Genomic DNA, 22,945 nt, shown 5'->3' with positions numbered 1-22,945 from the left:
TAAGGTTTCTTGACATCAACCTGCAAACCGCTACCCGGGTTGAACGGTTCAATGATTCAATCATCCGAGTCAGCATTTTTATGATTAAATCAACATTTTTTTTATAAAACGATCTAGGCTTTAAGTGGAATCGAAAATGACCAATTTCTGGGTTGAACGGTTCAACCACCCGATTCAAGGAACAATGCCCTCGTATTCCTCTTCCTCGTAGCTCCATAAGCAACTGTTAAAACTTAAAAGCCACCAAATTGCCTGATCCGAGAAACATGCCTCAGTCTCAGAGGCGCCCTAGCAAAACCCTGATATTGGAAATGACTAACATAAAGAGACGATAATTCATAATCACGTAGTTTAGGATTATCCAAACATCATATTTACATTGTTTACCCTCATGATCATGCAGAGAGTATTAGACAAGCTTTGCTCTTTACCTTGGAGAGGTCACAATGTCCGATATTGATAGTAGCAATAAGAGCAAAGAAATTAAAAAGATGGTCTCGTTATTATTCTTCAAGGATGATCTCCCGAAAGAGCGTTCTGTACTTATCGTCCATTCAGTGAACTACCATTTAGCAGTAGGGCCTGTAACGCATAGGTCTTCTGAACCTAGGAACCTTTCTGCAGTAGGCAAACAACATATTTCTCAACAATTCAGTAAAATAACACTGATAAGAGAAAAACAAGACAGAGGAGAGCTATCCATAGTACAGGAGGATGGGAAAAGAAAAGAGTGCATGGGACAAACAGAAACATACCCGTACCCATATGGAGAGTAGAAGTAAGGAGGCACATAAGGCCTCCTGAATCGGCACCCCAAGTATGGGCTAAAGCGTCTTGGACGGAACTGCTTCATCCCAGGAATATTGGTTCTTTTAGGCAAAACCTGCAAGGATGAAACTTTGGCAGTAAGAAACTAAGAATATTGAATGGAAATAGCAGGAAAATACATATTCACAAAGTGCATGCATGTTAGTATGAAAATTTCGACCCTGAAACTGAAGATGCACGTCTGTGAATTACAAGAATTTTAACCTTTAATTGGCGACCGTGTAATTCAGATTCATTCAGAAGGAGAGCCTCTTGAACAGCTTCCATTTCCAGAAATTCTACATAAGCAAAACCTTTTGGCTGGCCAAACTTGTCAGTCAGGATGGTGACTCTGTTCACTGTTCCACATGATTGGAAATGCTGTTGCACTTCCTCTGGGGTGCATGAATAATCAACCTACAAATATAATAGATTTGTGGTTTTGAATAACAATTTAGTAAGATTGGAACAACAGGAGCAATTGGAAATGATATATTTAGCAGAAGTGGAACAATGATTGGAATTTGGAACAGATGCTAATCATAACTGCAAGTGTCAAAAATTTAGTGTATGATACAAGCTCCACTTTCAATAGCAACTACATCGTGATTCTTTTATGAATAACATGGTAAAATCCGATAATTTGAAAAAGCATGCATTTTATACAGCATGAGCTGACACAGTTTTATTTCCAGATTGTTGTTTAATAAGCTTATCTTCATAATTTTACTACTCAACTAACCACATTAAATGCAAATATAATCTTTTACTCGTATATTATCTATGAAAAAGACTGAAAAGAACTTCCACATATTCTCTCTTCAGAATCTTTCTGATGATTCCATTCTCTAATTTGAGACCATTGATGATTTCTTAATGGATTTGACTTTGACATTATAGAGTAAGATTTCTGCACACCCCCAGGGGCACTTACAGTGTTTTGAGCTGTAAGATGCGAAATTTTCAATCAAGGATAAAATATCACCTTCCTATGGGAGTAATGTGCAAATGTTTTCATATATTTATACAAATAAATCTAGAAATGATGATAGTACGAAATGTTGTTGAGATATAATTTGTAGCCAAAAAAAATACACAAAATATCTCCAGCAATGATGGTACGATAAATTTGCAATATTCAAAACCTTTTATCTTGTGGCTGGTGTGGCCATCAGTTGTATTAGACAATCAAATACGCTTTAGACATCCATGAAATACTAAAATGTGAGACAACTCCCAAAGAAAAATATTGTAAACTTTGTATGATTTCGCAGTCACAATGAATCTTTGGTTAAAACATCACTTGTATTTTATCATATATATAGGCAAACAACATGAGAACAAGAGTCATGAGAAAGAGATCAAAGATCCCTCACCAAATGTTGCAAGGTAAATCAGATGTTCCCAATGAACTAACGACCATCACCAGTAGAACTCTGTCTTCTGCAGCTAAGACAGCATATGCCAGGAACTTAACTTTACCTTTCAATTCACATCAAGCTGGAATTCCTTCGCCATCACACTAAAATATTTCCAATCATGGGGTCTTTTTCTTTTCCATTTTCTTTAGTTGCTATAGGAAACTTATCTGTTTTCCCCTCATTTTTTTCTTCACTTTCACTTCAAAAAAATGGTGCAATTCTTTGTTTTTTTCCTTTCCTTTTCTTTCTATCTTCCCTTGTGGCCATCTAGGGAGTATCCCTTACTTGCCTTCTCTTAGTTTTTCTTTCTTTTCCTTCTTTTTAATTCATACATAAACTTTTTTTTCAATTTTCTTTTTCTTTTCAAGTACAAACAAATTTTAATACCAGAATAACTTCATCTACCCCAGGTATTGGGTAACAAATCCAGCGCTAATTTATAAGTGAACTTGAAGAATGGAGAATGACCCTGCGATCATTGTCAGACATAAAGTCAACTCATGACTCAAGGAGTACCCACAACCATTCCAAAGATTTCAAAAGAAATGGTCAGACATCAGAAAAAAAAAAAAAAGAAAAGGAGAAGAAAAACTGTTGTCAGGCTACACTTTTTGTATGAAACATTGGTAATTTGGTATCAATACTTCAATTATCAAACAACTGAATGAGCAATAGAAGAAACCAAATATTATTGATCAAAAACACTAGAAGAAAACAAACACACAATGCAGAAACCAGTGTAGAAAGATCTCAGTTGCTAAATGGGAAATGGACCATGCTTCCTGAATACCCAAACAAGGAAATGTAACAGAAATATCAAAAAGATCGGAACAGAATAATCAGATAAATGATCTTTCATTTAGTTTTGAGATTATGAAAAAAGGTTATGCTTTTAATTATACAGACTTAATCATGATTTTCAATATGAAGGATTCATTCCTAGAACAGCAAAGGTGGATAGATGTGGAAGACCCTGTTAGTAGCTAGTAGGGCTGTTCACCAAATAGTAAAAAACAACCAAACTGGCCCAACTCAACCCAATTGGTCAGTTCCCAAATAAAGTTGTTCGCTTCGGTTTAGTGAAATGCGGAACCCAAATAGTCAGTTCGGTTTCAGTTTAGTTAATTGTAAACTGAACTGAAGCCAACTAGTCATATATTAGTGAGCTGTCACATATCACAAAAAACCCTAAGCTAGCCTCCTGCTATCCTTCTTTATGTGTTTTTTGTTTTTTGTTTTGTTATTCAGCTTTTCAACCAGTCCTCTCCTGTCTCCCAGAATGTTACAAGGTGGATGTGGCAGTGGGTGGTCCTTGGGTGCTCCAAATTCATATTAAGGGTTTGACAAATTTTTTGAGAAGTATCAATTCATTAGAAGTAAAAGCACTCAAACCACAAACCCATTGGGAGAGACAAACAGACTTTCAAAGTCAAAAAGATAACTATAAAAAGAACTGTCAACTTTAAACTGAGTCAAAGACCAAGAAAACAGCTTCCGCAGGATCTTCTGCCACACTTCATCTTCATGACAGCTTTTGTTTTGAAATATCCTTGAGTTTCTTTCTTGCCATATCGACCATAATACGGCACCTGGAATCAGATGCCATAAAATTTTCCCTTTCTTGCTTAGGCCTTGTACTCTCCAACTGTTAAGGAGTTAACAATTTTTATGAGCACTCTCCAGAATTCATGCAAAGAAATGAACATGTAGGCTCATTTGCAGATTCTAAATAACCGCTAGTCAGATTCGCCAACTAAGTTGGTCTTTATCTGCATAATGTGACTATGGCATGTAAAATCCAGGATAGCACTAAGAGAAAGATGGTTACTGGAATCATCCATGTTGCATTTAACAGAACTTCCCATGTGTCTCCAATTCAACTAGCCTTATTTCCAACTACTTGGGGTTGGCTACATGAATCGTGTCCTGCCAATTGTGCTATATTAAGACACACACTTGTCAATAGGGTTCAGATTCTCTAGTAGCCTTTGCTACCTTACAAAGAATTGTTCCAAGCAGCCTTAACATCCTGGACAGACTATGCCTCCTTACATTTCCATTTCATATTATTAATACAGTCCAGATTCCCTAGTAGTTAACTAGTTATCCCCAATAGAATTGGTTTTTGTTCACTCCTTGTTTATCAAAGGCATCTACCAAACTGTTAGCCAATCTTTATGTCTAACTTCTCTCACTATATGTCTACAATGCCACACTCTTGGATTATAACGTGGAAGCCAGTCAATTATTACTGAGGAATCTCAATCTACCAGGAGAATTCTATAATTTAATGTCTTGCCCAATTTTAGTCCCTGGTGTAGTGTTAATAATTCAGCCCTCATTGAGTCACCTTGGCCAACAGGTCCAGAGTATAATGCCAAAACCACACCATTGCTAACCTCAAAGAGCACCAATGGAGTCAACCAATGGACCTTCATGGGTTCCCTAAGCTGTGTCCATCATAGTTTCGCTTTATTTGGTTTAGTTTCAAAGAATGCCAACAAATTTGTATTGTTCTTCCTGTTGAGGTAGAAGCAATCGTAACTTGTCATCATCTCAAGATATCCTCAATAGAAAATGACTTAAAGGTTTTCACAAGAGCTTAACCCAGTGAACAACCTTAATCCAAATATTTTCCATCAAGACCTTTTGTATGGCTTTTTCCTAAAGATTCTTGTGTTTCCTCCTTCCCATATTGGCCATGTTTTTTTTTGGATAGGTTCTATATGAGCCATGGTATTACAGCCCTTGCATTCTCCAAATTATCCTCTTGCTAGATACTCCTAGATACTACAAGCAAAAGTGTAGGAGGTTAATAAGTAGAAGGTGGCTTTCCAACTTGCTCTACATAAATAAGCACATATGTCTTCTCCTTGCTCTTTAAGAGCCTTCTACTTGCACCAAATCATTCCACACTAGTGTGCACCCATGGGTCTGGAACAGTTCCTCCACTTTTATCTTAGACAGTAATACAACATTTTTTCTTTTGATAAATGAATGGTATTTTATTAGGCATAGAAGTATACAATTAGCCTAAAAGGAGGCACGAGGTGTTACCTCCCCTTAGAGCTGAACACTGATAAAAAGCACACTCTAACTGGAAATTCCAATTACAAGGTAGCCCACAACAAATCACCCCTTGATTCCCCTTGTTTAGCCAAGGAATCAGCCATAGCATTTGCCGTTCTGCTGACCCACTGAAAGCTAACTGCCATATTCCTAGTCATCCAATTAACTTTCTTCAAAAGGTCCCTGTAACCCCAAAAGACTGTTTCTGCATTCAATAGCCAGCCCACTACCACCTTGACTCCCAATTGGTAAGCAACTTGTAAACTTTGCACCACTGCTAATATCTCAGCCCTTGTGGATTCTCCAACTCCTGCTGGTCCTGAGAACAAGGATAGGATGTTGCTATCCTTGTCTCTCAAGGTCCCTCCTATACCCGAGGGCCCTGGACCATGACTGTTTCCATCAAAATTTAGTTTAACCACTCTTGCTAAGGAGGATTCCATTCAGCTTGTAGTCTGTTCTTTGTGGCAGCTATGGATGCCATTGCTGCCCAATTCCTCCTTAAATCATCGTAAGAGTTCATGAACAGGTCTGAAGTGGTCAACCAGAAAATTGTCCTTGTCAGTATACATTCCTTTACTTCAGCAATACTTCTCTCCTCCTGAAAAATTCTAGCATTTCTCTCCTCCCAAATTGTCCACAAACTAGTTGCTCTTATGCACTTCCACATGAAGTTCCCTCTCTTTGTCAGTTGCCCAAACGCAAACGGTTCAAAGAGTAGATTTTCTTCAGAGGGCAAATTCCACCTACACCCAAATAGCATTAAAACCAATTCCAAGTACTGGCAGCAAAAAAGCAAGATATCAGCAAATGGTGACAGTCCTCATTCTTCACTTTACATAAAAAGTACTAGTTTGGGGACAAACACATATAAGGTTTCTTTTGCAAATTTTCCAAGTATTGATCTTACCACAGTAGGCTTCCCAACAGAACACAGCTATTTTAGGAGGAATTGGCCTTGACCATATCTCTTTAACAGGGAAAACCCGAGAGGAGGGAGAGGAAAAAGGGGATTTAAAGAAAGAGGCACAAGTGAAAGAGCCACTCAAGACCAATGTCCAAATCCTTTTATTAGGTTTAGGAGAGTCCAAACACAGACTCTAGAAGAAGCAAGAGCTCTAAAACATAAATGGACTCATCATCCCTTAGACCTCTACAAAACCCAAAATCCTAGTTTTAGGCCAAAGGGAGATCAGGGGGGAAAGGAATCTTGAGATGGAATAAAGAGGGAGATGGAATAAAGAGATGGGAAAAGATCTTTTAGAGGTTGAGTGCCCACCCAAACGTCTTCCCGAAAGAGGACAGAATTTCTAGAGAAGACGTCAAACCTTACAAACCTGAGGAATTTGGGAAGAGTGCTAGAGATTGCCTTCCAAGGCAATGTGAGTAAAGCCCTTCGAGATACCCCAGCATCCCAGCTGGAAACGGAACAGCCATGGATACTCTTTACCACTTCATACCATAACCTCTCTCTCTTTCCAATGGCCACCTCCAAAGCAATTTACCTAGAAGAGCTTCACTCTTGCACATTACATTCCCTAACCCTAGTCCTTTTTTGCTTCGGCTCACCACTTCCCACCTAACCAAGTGATCTTTTTTCTCTTCCCCAAGCTCCCATAGGAAGTCCCTCATCAATTTTTCTAGCCTCTTAGCCTCCCTGTTGGGTATTCTAAAGACTGAAAGGAAGTAGACTGAAAAATTGGCTAGTGTTGCTTTCATCAAAGTTACTCTACACCCCAGAGAAATATAGTTTCTCTTCCAAGCTGCCAATCTCTTTTCAAAATTTTCCACCACAGGGTTCCAAAATCTACTTTCCTTTGGGTTAACAGCCAAGGTTTTAAAAGGCTAAAGGCGTAGTTGAGGCGTAGTGGCTCAAAAAGATGAGGTGTAAGCCTCAAGGCGTTGTGAAGCGTAAGCCTCAAAAAATTAAGAAAAAAATAATTAAAATTTATAAATGATAAAAATAACATGTAATATACCAAGTTAGAATGATGGAAGGTACAAATATCCATAAAATAGAATTTTGTAAGCAATAAGTTTTAACTTTTAAGCATTAAATAAAATAAGAATTAATCATCTAACAATTATAAACATTTTACATTTTAGGTTTCAAAATGCAATAGTACAAAATTATTCATATGAATAATCATCTTATATAATGGGCATTAGATTTATGGTCATCCAACAGTTGTGAAGAAAAGAAACAATGTAGTTGATTTGATCTGTGCAAAAAAAATCAATAAAAAGGAAAATAAATCCATTAGAAAAAAATAAGAAAAACAACAAACTTGGGATGTTAAATTAGAATATTAAGAAAAAAAATCCACTTGATTTATCCAAGAGAAACAAATAACTTGATTGGCCTTTTTTTTGCATTAAACTCTTTTTTTTATATAAATATAAATAAAAGTTGGAGTGCAACATGAGGACTTCCCAGGAGGTCACCCATCCAAGAAATACTCTTGCCCAATTTGCATTAAACTCTATTAGGCTAAAGTACTATGAGAAACTAATAAAACTTGATTTGCCCTATTGGTTTTTCATTTTTACTCTTTTTATTTGACCCATAATTATTAAAGTGCTTTTTCTATATATTTTGAGCTATAAAAATGCATAAAATAATGTATTTTTTGCATGGAATCACTAAATAATGTTGATATTTGAGGCTTACGCCTTTTTACACCTCATGTTACGCCTCACGCCTTGAGGCTTGAGGCTTACGCCTCATTCTGACAAGGGCTTAAGCCCTGAACCAAAGTTGTGAGGCTTAAGCCTTGAGGCAAAATTTGAATGCCTCATGCCTTAAGGTTTGAGCCTTTTAAAACAATGTTATCACCTAGGGGAAGTCCTAAATAGGATAAAGGCCACTGTGACCAAATGCACTCTAAACAGGTTGTAATGGACTCCAACTCCCCTCTTTCAAACTGTTTAAGATTAATCAGTTTTGTGTTGTTTTATGAGTAGATGGTTTATGTTAGTTGTTAGATAGGAGGTGGGGACCACAGCAGTTATGTGAGTCCAAATTTTATTATGTTTTTGAGTCTTATATATGCTGTTTTATGTTATGCCGCCCTATAAGGGCATAGTTGTCTTTGTACTGCTCTTATATTTTTAGTATAAATAATAAGTGAAGGGGGCAGCTGGATTATTGCTCTCTTTTCTTTTCAAGATCTCTTCTTCTCTTCTCCTTCTCTCTTCCTTCTCTCTTCAAGAAACTACTTTTTCTGTTCATATTTTTGAATTCAGCATATTTCTACTTGGTATCAAAGCCTTGGCTAAGGTTCTTGAAGCATTCTCATGCAGCCCTAGTTCTTGGATATTTTGGTGGGATCTAGTCATCAGGAAGGTATCTACTATTCAGCTTCAAAATCAGGAAGAATTGGAGTACAGGGAAGAGTCCCAGAAAAGTTGGACTCTTTGTTTTTTATCTTATCTTGGGCACCCAGGTATTGTTAGTTTTCTTTTGTTATTCTGAAGAGGGCAGTTAAGTTTCTGGAATTTTCTGAGCCTCCTGGAGTGATCGATTCACTCTTCTCTCTCTTGGGAGGCATGGAGAGGAGAGAGATTTATCTCCGAATAGGGTTTTCTTCTTCTAGAAGGGTTGATTTCAGTGTGTGTGATATTGAATTGCCTTTGGAAGATCTCCAATCTATTTTTTCTTACTGTTGAACTGTTTGAAGTAAGATGGAGAGTTGGAGTACCGAGGTGAAATCCACAGGTACCATGAGACTGGATGTTGGACGTAGTAGTGATATTTTTTGAGTCTGGAATCATTACTAAAGTAAAACTTGATGGTACAAATTATTTAGAGTGGGCACAATCAACCAAGATGGCTATTGGTGCCCGTGGAAAATTAGGATACATCACTGGGGAGGAGAAGAAGCCTGGTATAGATACTTCTCAATGGGTGTAGGAGAATTACATGGTAATGTCCTGGCTGTGTAATTCTATGTTACCTCATATTAGAAAAAAATTCCTATGGGCTAATACTGCTAAGGAGATTTGGGATGGAGTCACTAAAACCTACTCTCAGAAGCAAAATGTAGCTGGAGCCTATCAGTTAAGGAATCAGGTGATTAGTATAAAACAGGGAGAAAAAACCCTTGTCGTGTATTTCTCCATGTTAAAAACCCTTTGGCAGGAAATAGATCACTTAGAAACTGTGGTATGGGAAAGTGTAAATGATGCAGTAACCTATCAAAAACTGGTAGAGAGAAATAGGGTTTTTGAGTTCATGGTAAAGCTGAACCCTGGATTTGACATTGCTAGGCAGCATATTCTTTCTAGGGAGAGTGTGACACTCTCTCAAGCATATGCTTTTGTTTCAAGAGAGGAGAGTAGGAGGAATGTCATGCTGAGACAGCCTGGGATTGACCAGTCGGCTATGGTTAGTACAACCAAACCTAAGCTGAATGGAGACAAGGGGAGCAGTGAGACTAGAAGGGAAGATAAGAAGGACTTGGTGTGTGTGATTATTATAAGAAGCCTAAGCATACCAGGGATATTTGTTGGAAGCTTCATCCAAATCTTATGCCTGCCCGAATAAGGAACAAGAAGGGAAATGCAAATGTGGCCACTACAAGAGATTGTTCGGCCCATCTTTCCCAAACTGATTGGGAATCCATTGCAGTAGCAGCAGTGAGAATAGAATTGGAGAGGTTTGGACAGATTATGAGTAAAAATGATACAACTAGCTCTAGCATTTCAGATGGATAGTAGAGTGTAGGAGCTAACTACACCACTTCTTTTGCACACGCAGGTAGTTCATATGCAACTGCAAATCTTGCATCCACTTCAGGTAAGGAGGGACCTCCTTGGATTATAGACTCAAGAGCATCTGAGCATATGACTAATGTCCCTACCCTTTTCAGTTCCTATCAGTTGTGCTTTGGTTAGTGACAAAGTCTATACAGCAGATGGTTCACATATTCCCATTACTGGGAAGGGGACAGTTAGAATGACCAATGATATTACTTTATCTTCTGTCTTGCATGTCCCTAGACTTCATACCAACCTACTTTCTGTTAGTTCTTTGACAAAAAAATTGAATTGTTCAGTGGCCTTTCTTCCTAGTAATTGTGTTTTGCAAGATCTAGAGTCAAAGAAGATGATTGGGAGTGGTCGTGAGGTGAATGAAGTCTACCTTCTGGATGAGATTCTGAAACATCAGAGCCATCATGTTAGAAATAACAGTAGTAGTGGGTCAAAGCCAATGAGCCAGATTATACTTTGGCACAATCACTTGGGACATCTTTCTTTTAGTTCATTGAAATTTCTTTTCCCAAAGTTATTTGAGTATGTTCAGTTATCTACCTTGGAGTGTGAGAGTTGTCAGTTAGGAAAGCATTGTAGACATTCTTTTAAGCCAAGTAATAAAAGAAGTACTTTTGCTTTTAATATTGTTCACACTGATGTATGGGGGCCATATCATATTCCTTCCATGGGAGGATACTGTTATTTTATCTTATTTGTGAATGATTATACGTGGTATTCTTGGATATATTTGATGAGATCACGAGATGAGGTTCCTAACTTGGTATGACAGTTCCACCAGATGGTTCTCACACAATTTGGAGTGAGAACTAAGGCTTTTAAATCGGATAATGCTAGAGGGTATTTTGAGGACCTGACCACATATTTCTTGAAGCATGGTGTGTGCTTCAATAAGTCTTATGGCATGTGCTTCAGTTCCTGTGCATTGCTGGGGAGGTGCAGTTCTTATAGCCGTGCATTTGATTAACCATGTTCCTTCACGAACTTTGGGGTTTAAGGTGCCATTTAGCTTCTTTTTCTAGATGGAGAGATATTTCACATACCTCTGAGGGTTTTGGTAGTGTTTTGTTTGTTTACATTCTCGGCCCCCATCGCAAGAAATTGGATCCCAAGGCCAAGAAATTTGTTTTCCTTGGGTATGCTCAGAACCAAAAGGGGTATTACTGTTATGATCCTGTGTCGAGGAGCAAATTTATCACTATGGATGTTACTTTTTTTGAATCCACCTTCTTCCTCTCGAGTGGTTCTCCTTAGGGGGAGAGTTTTGGGGAAAATTTACAATTTGTTCATCTTCCTGCTTCTTTTGTGCCTCCATCAAAAGGGGTATTGTTGTTATGATCCTGTGTCGAGAAGCAGATTTGTCACTATGAGTGTTACCTTTTTTGAATCCACCTTCTCGAGTGGTTCTCCTTAGAGGGAGAGTTTTGGGGAGAACTTACAATCTGTTCCTCTTCCTGTTTCTTTTGTGCCTCCATCAGTTTCATTGCCTGAGCCACTACAAGCAGTCTCACGGAAATATCAGCGCCGGCAGACGATGGTCGACTCCACACATCCTCAACCCACACCACTCTCTATCAGTCCTTCTGAAGCTCCAGATTCAACAGATACAGTTCTAGGTATTCCCCTTGAGCCTAAGCCTATTATGTTTTCTAATGATAATGTTCCTGTACCTAACACATTGTTGCAACTGATCCCACTGACCTTGATCTTCCCATTGCACTTCGCAAAGGGAAGAGAAAGTGTACAACCCATTGCATTTCACACCATCTTTCCTATAGTGCCTTATCACCCTCCTACCGAGCTTTCATTTTTTCCCGGGATTTTGTGTCTATACCAAGAATGTTACTAAGACTCTCTCCAAACTTGAGTGGAAAACAGCCATGCAAGAAGAGATGGAAGCCTTGGTTAAAAACCAAACTTGGGAAATAGTTGATCTCCCTCCAGACAAGGAGACAGTCGAATGTAGATGGGTATTCACTGTAAAGTATAGGGCCAATGGCAAGATAGAGAAGTACAAGGCAAAGTTGGTGGCAAAAGGGTATACTCAAACCTATGATGTTGATTATTTGGAAACCTTTGCACGGTAGCTAAGATGAGTTCAATTTGTATTGTTTTATCTCTGACAACCACCTATTCATGGCCCTTGTTTCAGCTTAATGTTAAAAATGCTTTCCTTAATGGTGATTTATAGGAGAAGGTATATTAGGAAGTTCCAACAGGTTTTTATGAAAATGTTGGTAAAGGAAAGGTGTGTAAACTCAAAAAATCATTGTATGGTCTAAAACAGCCACCTAGGGCTTGGTTTGATAGGTTTAGAGGGGCACTTATTCGTTTTGGGTACACTCAAACCCAGTCTGATCACACCCTCTTTGTAAAGAAGAGAGATGCTCTGGTGTCAATTTTGATTGTGTATGTGGATGATATAGTGGTTACAGGAAATGATCTGGAGGAGATTGATGATCTCAAAAAATCATTGCAACAAGAATTTGAGATCAAAGATCTTGGTGAGCTCAAATACTTCTTGGGGATTGAAGTTACAAGATCTAAGCATGGGATCTTCATCTCTCAGAGAAAGTATGTACTTGACCTACTGTGAGAGACTGGTAAGTTGGGAACCAAACTAGCAGACACTCCTATTGATCCAAATCATAGAATTAATGTTGTAGATGGTGAGCAGGTAAAAGATGTGGGAGATATCAAATAATGGTGGGCCGACTGCTATATTTGTGAATGACATGACCAGATATTTCCTATGCTGACAGTGTTGTGAGTCAATACATGCATGCACCTCGGGTTCAGCACTGGGAAGCTAATGAGATAATACTTGCATATCTGAAAAAGCACCCTAGCAGAGAAATTCTTTTCTCAAATCATGAAAATCCGAAGTTAGAATTTTATACAGATGCAGAATAGGCAGGGTGCTTAGATGACAAGAGGTCTACATCAGAAGTGTGTACATTTGTAGGTAGAAACTTGATCTCATGGAAGAGTAAGCAAGCGGTTGTGGCAAGGTCAAGTGCAGAGGCTGAGTATAGATCCATGGCTCATGGAGCCTTACAACTTCTTTGGGTTAGATCTCTTTTGAGTGAGGTTAGGGTGAAAGCAGAGGAACCTATGATGATGTACTGTGACAATCAGAATGTAATCAATATTGCCCACAATCCAATTCAGCATGACAGGACAAAACACATTGAAGTTGATAGACACTTCATAAGAGAAAGGTTAACAGCCAGAGAAGTCTACTTGTCTTATGTCTCTTCAGAGTTGCAGTTGGCTGATGTTCTCTCTAAAGGGGTGGCAAAGAACAAGCTTGAACATTATCTATGCAAGTTGGGAATGTATGACATTTACTCCCAACTTGAGGGGGAGTGTTGAAGATTAATTAGTTTTTTGTTGTTTATGAGTAGATGTTTTGTGTTAGTTGTTGGATAGGAAGGTGGGGACCACAGTAGTTATGTGAGTCCAAATTTTATTATGTTTTTGAGCCTTATATATGCTGTTTTATGTTATGCCGCCCTATAAGGGCACAGTTGCCTTTGTACTGCTCTTATATTTTTAGTATAAATAATAAGTGAAGGGGGCGGCCAAATTATTGCTCTCTTTTCTTTTCAAGATCTCTTCTTCTCCCTCTCTCTTCAAGAAACTACTTTTCGTTCATATTTTTGAATTCAGCAGATTTCTACTCAAAACAATGTTAACACCTAGGGGAAGTCCTAGATAGGATAAAGGCCACTTTGACCAAATTCACTCTAAACAGGCTGCAATGGACTCCAACTCCCCTCTATTTAGGTTTATCCCCACCACACAACTCTTCTCAAGGTTGATTTTCAAGTTTAAAGCCTTCTCAAAGAGAATTATTAAGCTCTTCAATTTTATTTTTGTAAAAGTTAAGGTATTTTATTAAATCACATAACATTACAAAGGAGCCTAGGCCAGTAGAGGCTGCCTAGAGCCACCTCAAAATTAAGCTCTTCAAATTTCTCACCACCCTTAGGTCACACCCCTCACAGAATATTATAATGCCATCCGTAAATTGGAGATGAGTAATTGGAACTATGTCTCTGCCTATTCTCCACCCTCTTAATGACCCGACCCTGTCCGCTTCTGATATGAGTCTGCTAAAAGCATCAACAACTAGTGTGAATAAGAAAGGAGACAGGGGTCACCTTGCCTTAAGCCCCTATAGGCTGGGAAGAAATCATTAACTACCCATTGACTAAGATAGAGTAATGCAGCCATTTATCCATTTGCACCATTTGTCCCCAAACCCGCATTTCCTTAGCACCTCTAACAGAAAACTCCAACCCACTAGATCATAGGCCTTTTCAAGATCCAGTTTGCAAACAAAACCTTGATTACCCGATCTCATTTCCTCCACACATTCATTTGCTATTAGAATCTGATCAATTATTTATCTCCCTTGAACAAAAGCACCTTGAGCTTGACTAATGAGGGAGGGGAGCACCTTTTTAATCCTCAGAGGTGGGACCTTAGCCAAAATCTTGTACACACTAGTCACCAAGCTAATAGGTCTGAAATCCTTGGGATGCTTAGCCTCTTTCTTATTTGGAAGAAAGCCATAGTAAACCCATCCGACCCTGGTGCTTTGGATCTGTCCATTGATAAAACAGCTTGCCTAATCTCCTCCTCCTCAAAATTCCTTTCTAACCAACCTCTGCTTTCTTCAATTAGTTTCTGCCAAGTCACACCTTCCAATTCTACTCTAGTGCCTAGGGGTCTCCTATAAATAGATTTGAAGTGATCAACAAAACAATTGGCTATCTCCTCTTGGGAATTATAAACTAGCCCTTTTCACTTCGAATTTAGTTACCAGATTTTTCCTTCTTCTTCCACTAGTTAGTCCATGGAAGAATTTAGTGTTTTCATCACCTTCCTTGATCAATTTACATCTAAATTTTTGCCTCCAAGAAATTTCTTCTCGCAAGAGGACCTCTTCTAGATCCCTTTTCGGTTTCCGCCACCGCTCTCTTTCTTGAGAGTTCAAGGTTCTTTGGGATTCCTTCACATCCAAATCCTCTATTTGGGACATCAAGAAAGATTTCATTTTTTTTTCTATTCTCCCAAAATTGATCCATGTTCCATTCTTTCAAATTTGACCTCAAACTTTTCAATTTTTTCTGAAGTCTTACCCCTTTCAACTTCACTCCCCCTTATTTCTATGCTCCACCATTACTTAATCTTCTTCACAAAGTCTGAGTGTGTCAACCACATGCTTTCAAACCTAAAGGGTCGGGATCCTAGCCTGAAAGGCTCCTGTTAATGGGACAATGAATAGAAGTAATTCTGGGTAGAGCTCTAGAAATCAAATCCCCCCAATTGTTTCCCCATCCTTCATTAAAAAGGAAGCTATCTATCTTTGAGCAAGTTGGTGATTCCTAAAAATTGGACCAGATGTAGTGCGCTTGCAACAGAGGGAGTTCCTTTAACTCGTAGTTACTTATAAAATCATTGAACTTCCTTATGCTTGTTGTAATGGTTTGTTGGGGATAATTTGATTCATTAGTAAACCGAATTACATTGAAATCCCCTCCCAAACACCAAAGACCTTCCCAAATCCCTTGAATCCCATATAATTCCTCCCAAAATTCATTCCTCTCTCTGTAAGTACTTGGTCCATATATATTAGTTACTGCCCATGTTAATCCATCCTCCACTACCCTAAACTTTAATGACACCGAGAAGTTTCCTATTAGCTCCTCCACTACCTGCACAACATCCTCTCTCCAGAGTGTAACGGTACCCCCCAAAGCCCCCCAAGAAGGTGCAAAGACCCAACGTATTCCCCTTGATTTCCAAATACTTTTTGCCCATCTTCTATCGACTTCAGCTAATTTGGTTTCCTGTAACATCACAACATCCGACCTTTCCCTAAGGAGATCCTTAATAAGCCTTCTCTTCCTCGCACTCCCTAGACCCCTAACATTCCAGCTAATGATTTTCATGAAAACAAAGATTTCTAAGCCCACCTCAAAGAGCAAGCCTCTACTTGGAGGCTTTCCTTCTCCCCTCCTCTTCCACTGAATTCCAGATCTCCTTCTATGCCTAAAATCAATCTCTACTTGGAGGCTTTTCTGCTACTTTTGGTCTCTTCGGATTTCCTAAAAGATCCTCTAAAGATTCTTCCATGCACCTATACTCCTCGAGGAAGGTGCAAATCTGTTCCCAAATCCTTTCTAATTCCTCATTCTGCAACTTTCCTTCAACAAAGTCTCTTACGCCCTTTTCTAAACTGTCTCCATTAGATGCATTTGCAGGAACACAAAACATCAAATAAACTGAAAATGTTAGGCTCATAAACTAAAATACTTTAATTTGTTTACCACTTGCTCTACACAAATGAGCACATCTGTCTTCTCCTTTCTCTTTTAGAGCCTTCTACTTGCACCAAATCATTCCACATTAGTGTGCACTCATTGGTCTTACACAGTTCTACCATATCTGTCTTTAGACAGTAATAGAACATTGAACACTAGAAAACTTGAAAGCTTGCCTCCATTAGATGCATTTGCAGGGATGAAAACATCGGATAAACTGAAAATGTCAGGTTCATAAACTAAAATACTTTAATTTGCTCAAGTTGAAAAATAAATTTCATTATCCCATTCCATGCATTAACCTAAATCTGATTGTCATGCAGTACCACATAAACAAAAGGTATGCCCATTAAAAGAAGGATACAATGCATATAGAATGTAAACTAAAAGCCATGCAACCTATGTAATAAATATGTATGCATATAAAATGCATGCATGTATTCAAGTTTCTGATCAATAGTATGCTAACACATGCAATCATACAAAGTATAAAAAAAAGAAACTTACAAATATATCATTTCAATGTTTAACAGAAGCAAAGGCATCTGGAATTCTGTATATATCTATTCATGCACAAAGAGCTTTTATGAGCAAAAGAGAAAGGAACGAATCAGTATGCTGAAAAAGGAATCACAACAGAGCTGCAGAGGCAGTTTTCTTCAAGTGTGTCTTAAGGAAATGCATAAGAACTCTACATATGATAAACTGTGAAGCGAAGGAGCATGAACCTCACATTACCAACAAACACTGATCGAGAATCTCCCTCCTCCCTACTTGCCTGAATTGCAGCAGCACTAGCTGGATCTGTGGCACAACACAATTTCATCTAGAGGAAACAAATAGCCAATAAAAACAACAAAAAGAAAATTAAACAAAGGAATTGCAATAATTAAGATGTACAACCACCTTGCTACTCTAAACCATTATTTTCTTTATAATAGCTACACAAACTAAAAGAAGCAATTTTGTTATTGAAGAGTGTATCACTTTTCTGTCCTCAACTAACTATTATGTTATGCATAACTCTTCCCTTTCTAACTTTCATATGTCTAATGCAATATGCCTCTGAATGTCAAAGCAAAAGCCTATACATCTAACAAAACCACACAAGGCTCTCACTACTATTGAAGGTTATATAGATACATTTGTTCCAAATCCCTTACGAAGTAGTTAAAGAAAAGTAGTCAGGTCCAAAGAAATCATCATCTAAGCCTTGTCCCAACTATATGGGGTCAGCTACATAAATCCTGTTTTGCCATTCCATTTTGTTTAGTGTCACACCCTAGCACGGGCATGAAAAAGACAACCCAGGATCCATGAGAAGAAGAGTTTGGCAGAAGTTTTAATGCCAGCTACCAAACTGACACAACCTCCTTAATCCAGGATAGGGATTGGTGGTGTAAAACAAGCTCATATTGTTAAAGCTTTCCAAAGAAATCAATCTTTCTTACTTATATTATATGCTTAACACACCACTCCATCCAGCACCACCCAACCTAACCTAAAAGGCACCATAGAGTATTTCCACAATCTCCAAGTAAAGCTGCAATGCAAGAGATGTTCATTATGTCCCTCATAACTTGCAAGAGTTAACCAAGCACATCATCCTCTTGATCAGCTCGTCAATTGTGAAGACATCCATGGGAAGCAAGTTTACAGTGCTTTTATTGCACTTTGCCTTTTCTATATATATCAAATGATTTATGATACTGATGTAGGCGCATTCGGCTGGCCAATGCGAGGCTGACACGTGTCGGCCAGTGGACACCAGTAGAGGCCAATAGTGGGGCACGCGGTGTGGCCATGTGTGGACCAGCCAGGCCCAGTCGCGGGGCACCGTGTGGCTCCGCCATATCCTCACACTTGGCCCTCGTACGGCTCGCATTTGGACCATCCGAGCTAGCCCCCATACGGCTCGCATCTAGGCCGCCCGAGCCCAACTACCCCCTAGGCAATTCCGGTTATAAATACAAGGCACCTCCCACAAGGTAAGACTCTCTAGAATCTTTAAAACTCTTGATATTCTTCTTACCGAGGACTTAGTGCTTACCAGTGACCTCGTCTAGGTGCCTCTGCATTGAACCTTCTACTTACCTTGTGCGAACACTAACTTGACTGTCGAAGTCCTCGCCTCGGGTCTTCACCCGAGGCCTCTGACACTTCCTTCCTTGCAGAACAAACTCAGGCCCCTTTGGACCCCTCGTACGCTCAAGCGAGCATCCCGACTTCGACACCAACTCTTTCGAGATCATCCACCTCGGCCCCTAGGCCTTGGCCTCTCTAGTACTTGAGAAGGTAGTCAGCCTCAGCCTCGACACACCTCTCCAGCCTTCAACCTGCCCTCGGCTTTGGCTCCCTTTGGAAGCACCTCAGAGACTCGAAGCCCTCGACCGTGTCCCGGATATCAGGAGTGAAATTACAATGTTGCCCTCGGCCAATCCGAGCAACAACAATTGGCGCCGTTTGTGGGAAATGTCACTAAGACATTCTCCCATCCAACTTAAACCTTAAAACTCTCCTAAGCACCGGTCAGCATGGCACGAAGAGCTAGGAACGCTCCGAACCTGGTCACCAATGAGTAGTTCCAGGCAGTCCTCGACCATCTGGAATACCTCACCCAATGTGTTGACCAAGTTTGCCCCAGGCAGGAGGCCACCCTCGAGGGGACCACCCTGCCAGGGCATCGGGACTTCGAAGCCAACACGAGTCCGCGGAACCACAAGCACTCGGCCCTACTAACCCTCAGTGGGCAAAGCCCTCAGAATCCGGAAACAACCACCCTGCTAGCCTGCCTCAGAGGAGTGCAAGGTCTCCCAACTGAAGGGAGGAAGAGCCAGCATGGTCCAACGACAGTCACCAGCCCTCTGAGCAGCACCATCGCCACCGAAGGGAGAACCCCCAAGACGAAGGCGAGCACTTCGGCCGTCGTAGCGCCCACTCAAGGGCCGAGGGCAGATGTCGCACCTCTCCCCCGCCAGTCTTGGACCTCCGCGACGTCCTTGATGACCGCCATGCCAAACGAGAGTCGTGGTCCTGCCTCAGAGTACTTCAGAGTTCGTGCCAACCTCCGTCAGGCCCGCCAAGACAAAGACAAGGAGAAAGCTCCAAATGGCCCTCGGATTGTGGAGCTACGAGCCAAGCTTGGGGCAGTCAGGGACGAGCTCCGCCAAGTTCGGGAGAGTCGAGCTGACACCTCGGCCGACCAAAGAAATCCGACAGGGAGGATGGACACCTTCACCCTGGACATCATCTCCGAGCCTCTCCCCCAGCACTTCAAAGCTCCCACACTAGAGATGTACGATGAGAACTTGGACCCTGACAATCACCTGGAAAGTTTCAAAAAGCTCATGATACTCTATGGGTATTTCAACGCCTTGACGTGTCGAACTTTCCAGGGGGTCGCCCGTCATTGGTTCTCCGGTCTCCCGCCTCGGTCAATTATCTCGTGAGAGCAGTTCGCTAACCTGTTATCCTTGCACGCTTCATCAATAGCAGGCGATGCCAGAAGAGCATGGTCTCGCTAATGCCCATCAAGCAGAAACAGGGTGAGAGTCTGTGATCCTATATCAACCGCTTCAAAAAAGAAGATCTCGAGGTCCGTGACCTCGACCCGATGGTCTCCATGTACGCTGCTATCAACGGACTCTGACCCGGCTCAGCCCTAAAGTGCTCGGTAGCCAAGACCCCGCCGAAAACCAAAATGCAGTTCCTCAAGAAAGCCCAAAAGTACATTGCGGCCAAGGAGGCTTCGGCCGGAGACCACCAAGAAAGGGAAGCCAAGCGCAACAACAGACCCCGGGAGAAAAAAAGGAAAAGCAAAGACCACCACAACAACAACAACAAGGACAACAAGAACCCGCCGGCCTTGGCCTTGGCTTACAGTCAATATACACCACTCAACTCCACCAAGACCCAGATCTTGATGTAGGTCATTAAGGACAAGTACGTAAAGTGGCAGAGAAAATGAAGAGGAACCCCAAGAGGGGAAACCCAAAAAAATATTGCAAGTACCACAACAGTACCGGCCATGACACCACGGACTACTACGAGTTAAAAAATGAGATAGAGTCCCTCATTCAACAAAGGCATCTTAAGCAATTCATCAGAGGCGAGCCCGGTGCCTCATCCTCCCAGCAGCAGCAGCAACAACACTAGCAAGTAGTTGACATCATCGACGTTATCGCCAGGGGCGCGACCTTGGCCCGCAAGGCCTACGCCAGACAGCTGAGCATCCATGGGCCTGCCCCCAAGAAGATGAAGCCTTAGGAAACCCTCGCCTTCATGGACGAGGACCTGAGAGGGGTTACGCTACCACATGATGACGCCCTCATGATCTCGTCCATCATCGCCAACTTCATAGTAAAGAGGATCCTCGTCGATAGTGGCTCCTTGGCCGACGTCCTCTTCTACGAAGCGTTTGAGAAGATGAAGATAGCGCCCGAGCGCCTCCAGCCCGTTGACGTTCCACTAGTCGACTTCTCCGAGCGCATGGTCCTTGATGGTGGCTATGCACATCGGCCTCCAGCCCTCGGCCTCGGCATACCTCTAGCCTTCAACCCGCCCTCAGCTTCGACTCCCTTTGGAAGCACCTCGGAGCCTCAAACCCCTCGACCTTCCTAGATCTCAGGAGTGAAATTACAGCGTTGCCCTCAGCCAATCTGAGCGACAATAGATACTATATAATGTCATGAATCAAGAAGCTCTACAATCAACTTCCGATCCTAGCAATTTCCTGTTTAGTTTCCAAAAATGTTTGATGGTGTTCACCCAAGCTACTATGTTGGGAAAAAATGGTGATTTAGAGTTAGGTGGGTCTTCTATAAAAAAATGTGAGTAATTATGCCCCCTTTAAATTCCACTACTCTTCTACATTTGCCTCTAAAGGATAGAAGTTTGCTCAAGTTTATGTCCCCTTGCTCTTCTATATTAATTTTTTTCACACATTTGCTTGGCTGGCAACAATACGACCTGAGAGAGAGACATAGAGAAAGGTTCATGGGAAACCTTCCCAAACCAGAGTGCCCCTAGAAAAACTACAATGCATAAATGGCACAATCAGACAGATGGAGACAAGTAGACAAAATTCAAAGTCAGTTTCAAGTGCCCGCTTCCTTTGGTTGATTGAGAGGTTTGAAAAATATCCAAAGAGCTATCCTAAATTAGCCATACTAGCAACCGAGTTTTTTCTAGATTTTGCATTTACTTCTATCAAAATAGTTACATAATCTTCTAAAACAAATCCTACCATAAGGAAACGAATAGTTTTCTTTGGTACCTAAATTTTGGAATTTTCTGATGATCCACTGAAAGGCTCTATAGTGCTCGGTAATCAGCCTTACCAATCCCATTAGTCCCACCTCCATTTAATTATCAAATAATGTTTGACAATACATCTTTGGGACAGATATGGTGTTAACTTTAACTTATTTATACAGGAAATCTTTGAGGAAATAAAAAAAAAAAGAAAAAAAAAAACAAAGAAGAAGAAGAAGAAAGAAAGAGAGAAAAACAAAGACACAAAAACGAAAAACTTCTACAATCCATTGTACTTGTCTAATAATCATAGTTCCCCAAGGAAAAGGAATACGAAAATTGAAAAGCAAAAAAGGGACAGACGCATCAATCTTAATCCTTACATTATACATGTATTCGACTAGAAAGGAGGAAATTATAAATCTATAAGAGAGGATCCAAACTATCAACGAAACGAAGAACTCAAACCAAAAAATAGGAACAATAAGAAAAAAAAAAGAACCTTGCACGGCACCCATTTCCTTCTCGACTTTAGCCTGCATCTCACGAAGAGCGGCTGCTTCTTCTTCCATCTCCTTCAACCGTTTCTTCATCTCGTCCAATTCCTGCAAACCCGGAAAAAATCGAGACTTGTATGTTATTGCCGCCCAGAAGTCCTTCCATTACCTGGGTTTCGACGGAGACCCCATGACCTAATAAAGGAAAGGAAAAGAAGAAACGAAACCTTGACAGCATCGCCATCCGCCCTAGCCATCTCGACCTCCGCAGCATTTCCATCCATGTCTCCTTCCATCTCTCCCTCGTCTGGGATGTCTCCGCCATAAACCTCGTGTTCCTCCTCATCCATCTCTCTCTCTCTGCCGCTCGGCCGCTCCTTCTCGGCTTCTCGCAACTTATAATGTATCTTTTTTTTTGGGAAAATTCAGGAACATTACCCTGAATTCAGTCCCCCACCTTCTAAATGCGTCAGTAGTCTGATCTACCGTTAGTTCAGATCATTTTCTGATCAATCGGACGGATCACTAGTTTCATAATCCGTCTTTACCTATTCTTCTTTTTAACACTTACACGAAAGGGGTAAAATGATCATAAAAATATGATAAAGGATAATTTTATCATTTTAAAATTATTTAATGTGTATTTAATGTCACATAACTATATTGACTAACGTTCAATTTACGATGGGACCCATTAGATACAATTTAAAATTTTAAAGTATTTGTACATACAGTTTCCAAATTTCATGATACTTTTTAGGAATTTTTCCTGTATCTTAGAGTTCAGATC

At 40.4% G+C, this 22,945-nt stretch overlaps 1 protein-coding gene and 1 long non-coding RNA gene across 4 annotated transcripts; both read right to left on the bottom strand.

Moving 5' to 3' along the window:
- Positions 1-332: 332 nt before the first annotated feature.
- Positions 333-22,771, bottom strand: LOC148876711 (polyadenylate-binding protein 2-like). Of its 3 annotated transcripts, none has more exons than XM_088964553.1 (6): positions 22,383-22,771; positions 22,161-22,263; positions 17,139-17,209; positions 1,033-1,224; positions 756-883; positions 333-618 (listed from the first exon to the last, which is right to left on the bottom strand). In XM_088964553.1, the coding sequence occupies exons 1-6, from the start codon at positions 22,503-22,505 to the stop codon at positions 570-572; spliced, it is 666 nt and encodes a 221-aa protein (XP_088820679.1). In that variant the 5' UTR covers positions 22,506-22,771; the 3' UTR covers positions 333-569. The 3 variants fall into 3 exon arrangements, with proteins under 3 accessions (XP_088820679.1, XP_088820686.1, XP_088820693.1); XM_088964560.1 differs by having other exon boundaries at positions 762-883; positions 22,383-22,690; XM_088964567.1 differs by lacking the exons at positions 22,161-22,263; positions 22,383-22,771 and having other exon boundaries at positions 17,139-17,231.
- Positions 2,489-17,030, bottom strand: LOC148876712 (uncharacterized). The gene is made up of 2 exons (XR_016104995.1): positions 16,913-17,030; positions 2,489-2,697 (listed from the first exon to the last, which is right to left on the bottom strand). It is a non-coding gene; the product is annotated as an uncharacterized LOC148876712 (long non-coding RNA).
- Positions 22,772-22,945: the final 174 nt, after the last annotated feature.

The sequence above is a fragment of the Nelumbo lutea genome, chromosome 1 (genome assembly GCF_056320005.1).
Source record: "Nelumbo lutea isolate HS-2025 chromosome 1, American lotus-T2T, whole genome shotgun sequence".
Classification (NCBI taxonomy): Eukaryota; Viridiplantae; Streptophyta; class Magnoliopsida; order Proteales; family Nelumbonaceae; genus Nelumbo; species Nelumbo lutea.
This window is presented reverse-complemented; position numbering and strand designations above follow the sequence as displayed.

What these genes read in the sequence shown, in the direction of transcription:
- LOC148876711 (XM_088964553.1), bottom strand. Translation starts at nt 22,505, where the DNA reads ATGGATGAGGAGGAACACGAGGTTTATGGCGGAGACATCCCAGACGAG. An exon ending in GGAAATGGGTGCCGTGCAAG is followed by an intron (nt 17,210 to 22,160) that starts GTTCTTTTTTTT and finishes GTTGTGCCACAG; the next exon opens with ATCCAGCTAGTGCTGCTGCA. An exon ending in TACTCTCCATATGGGTACGG is followed by an intron (nt 619 to 755) that starts GTATGTTTCTGT and finishes TGCCTACTGCAG; the next exon opens with AAAGGTTCCTAGGTTCAGAA.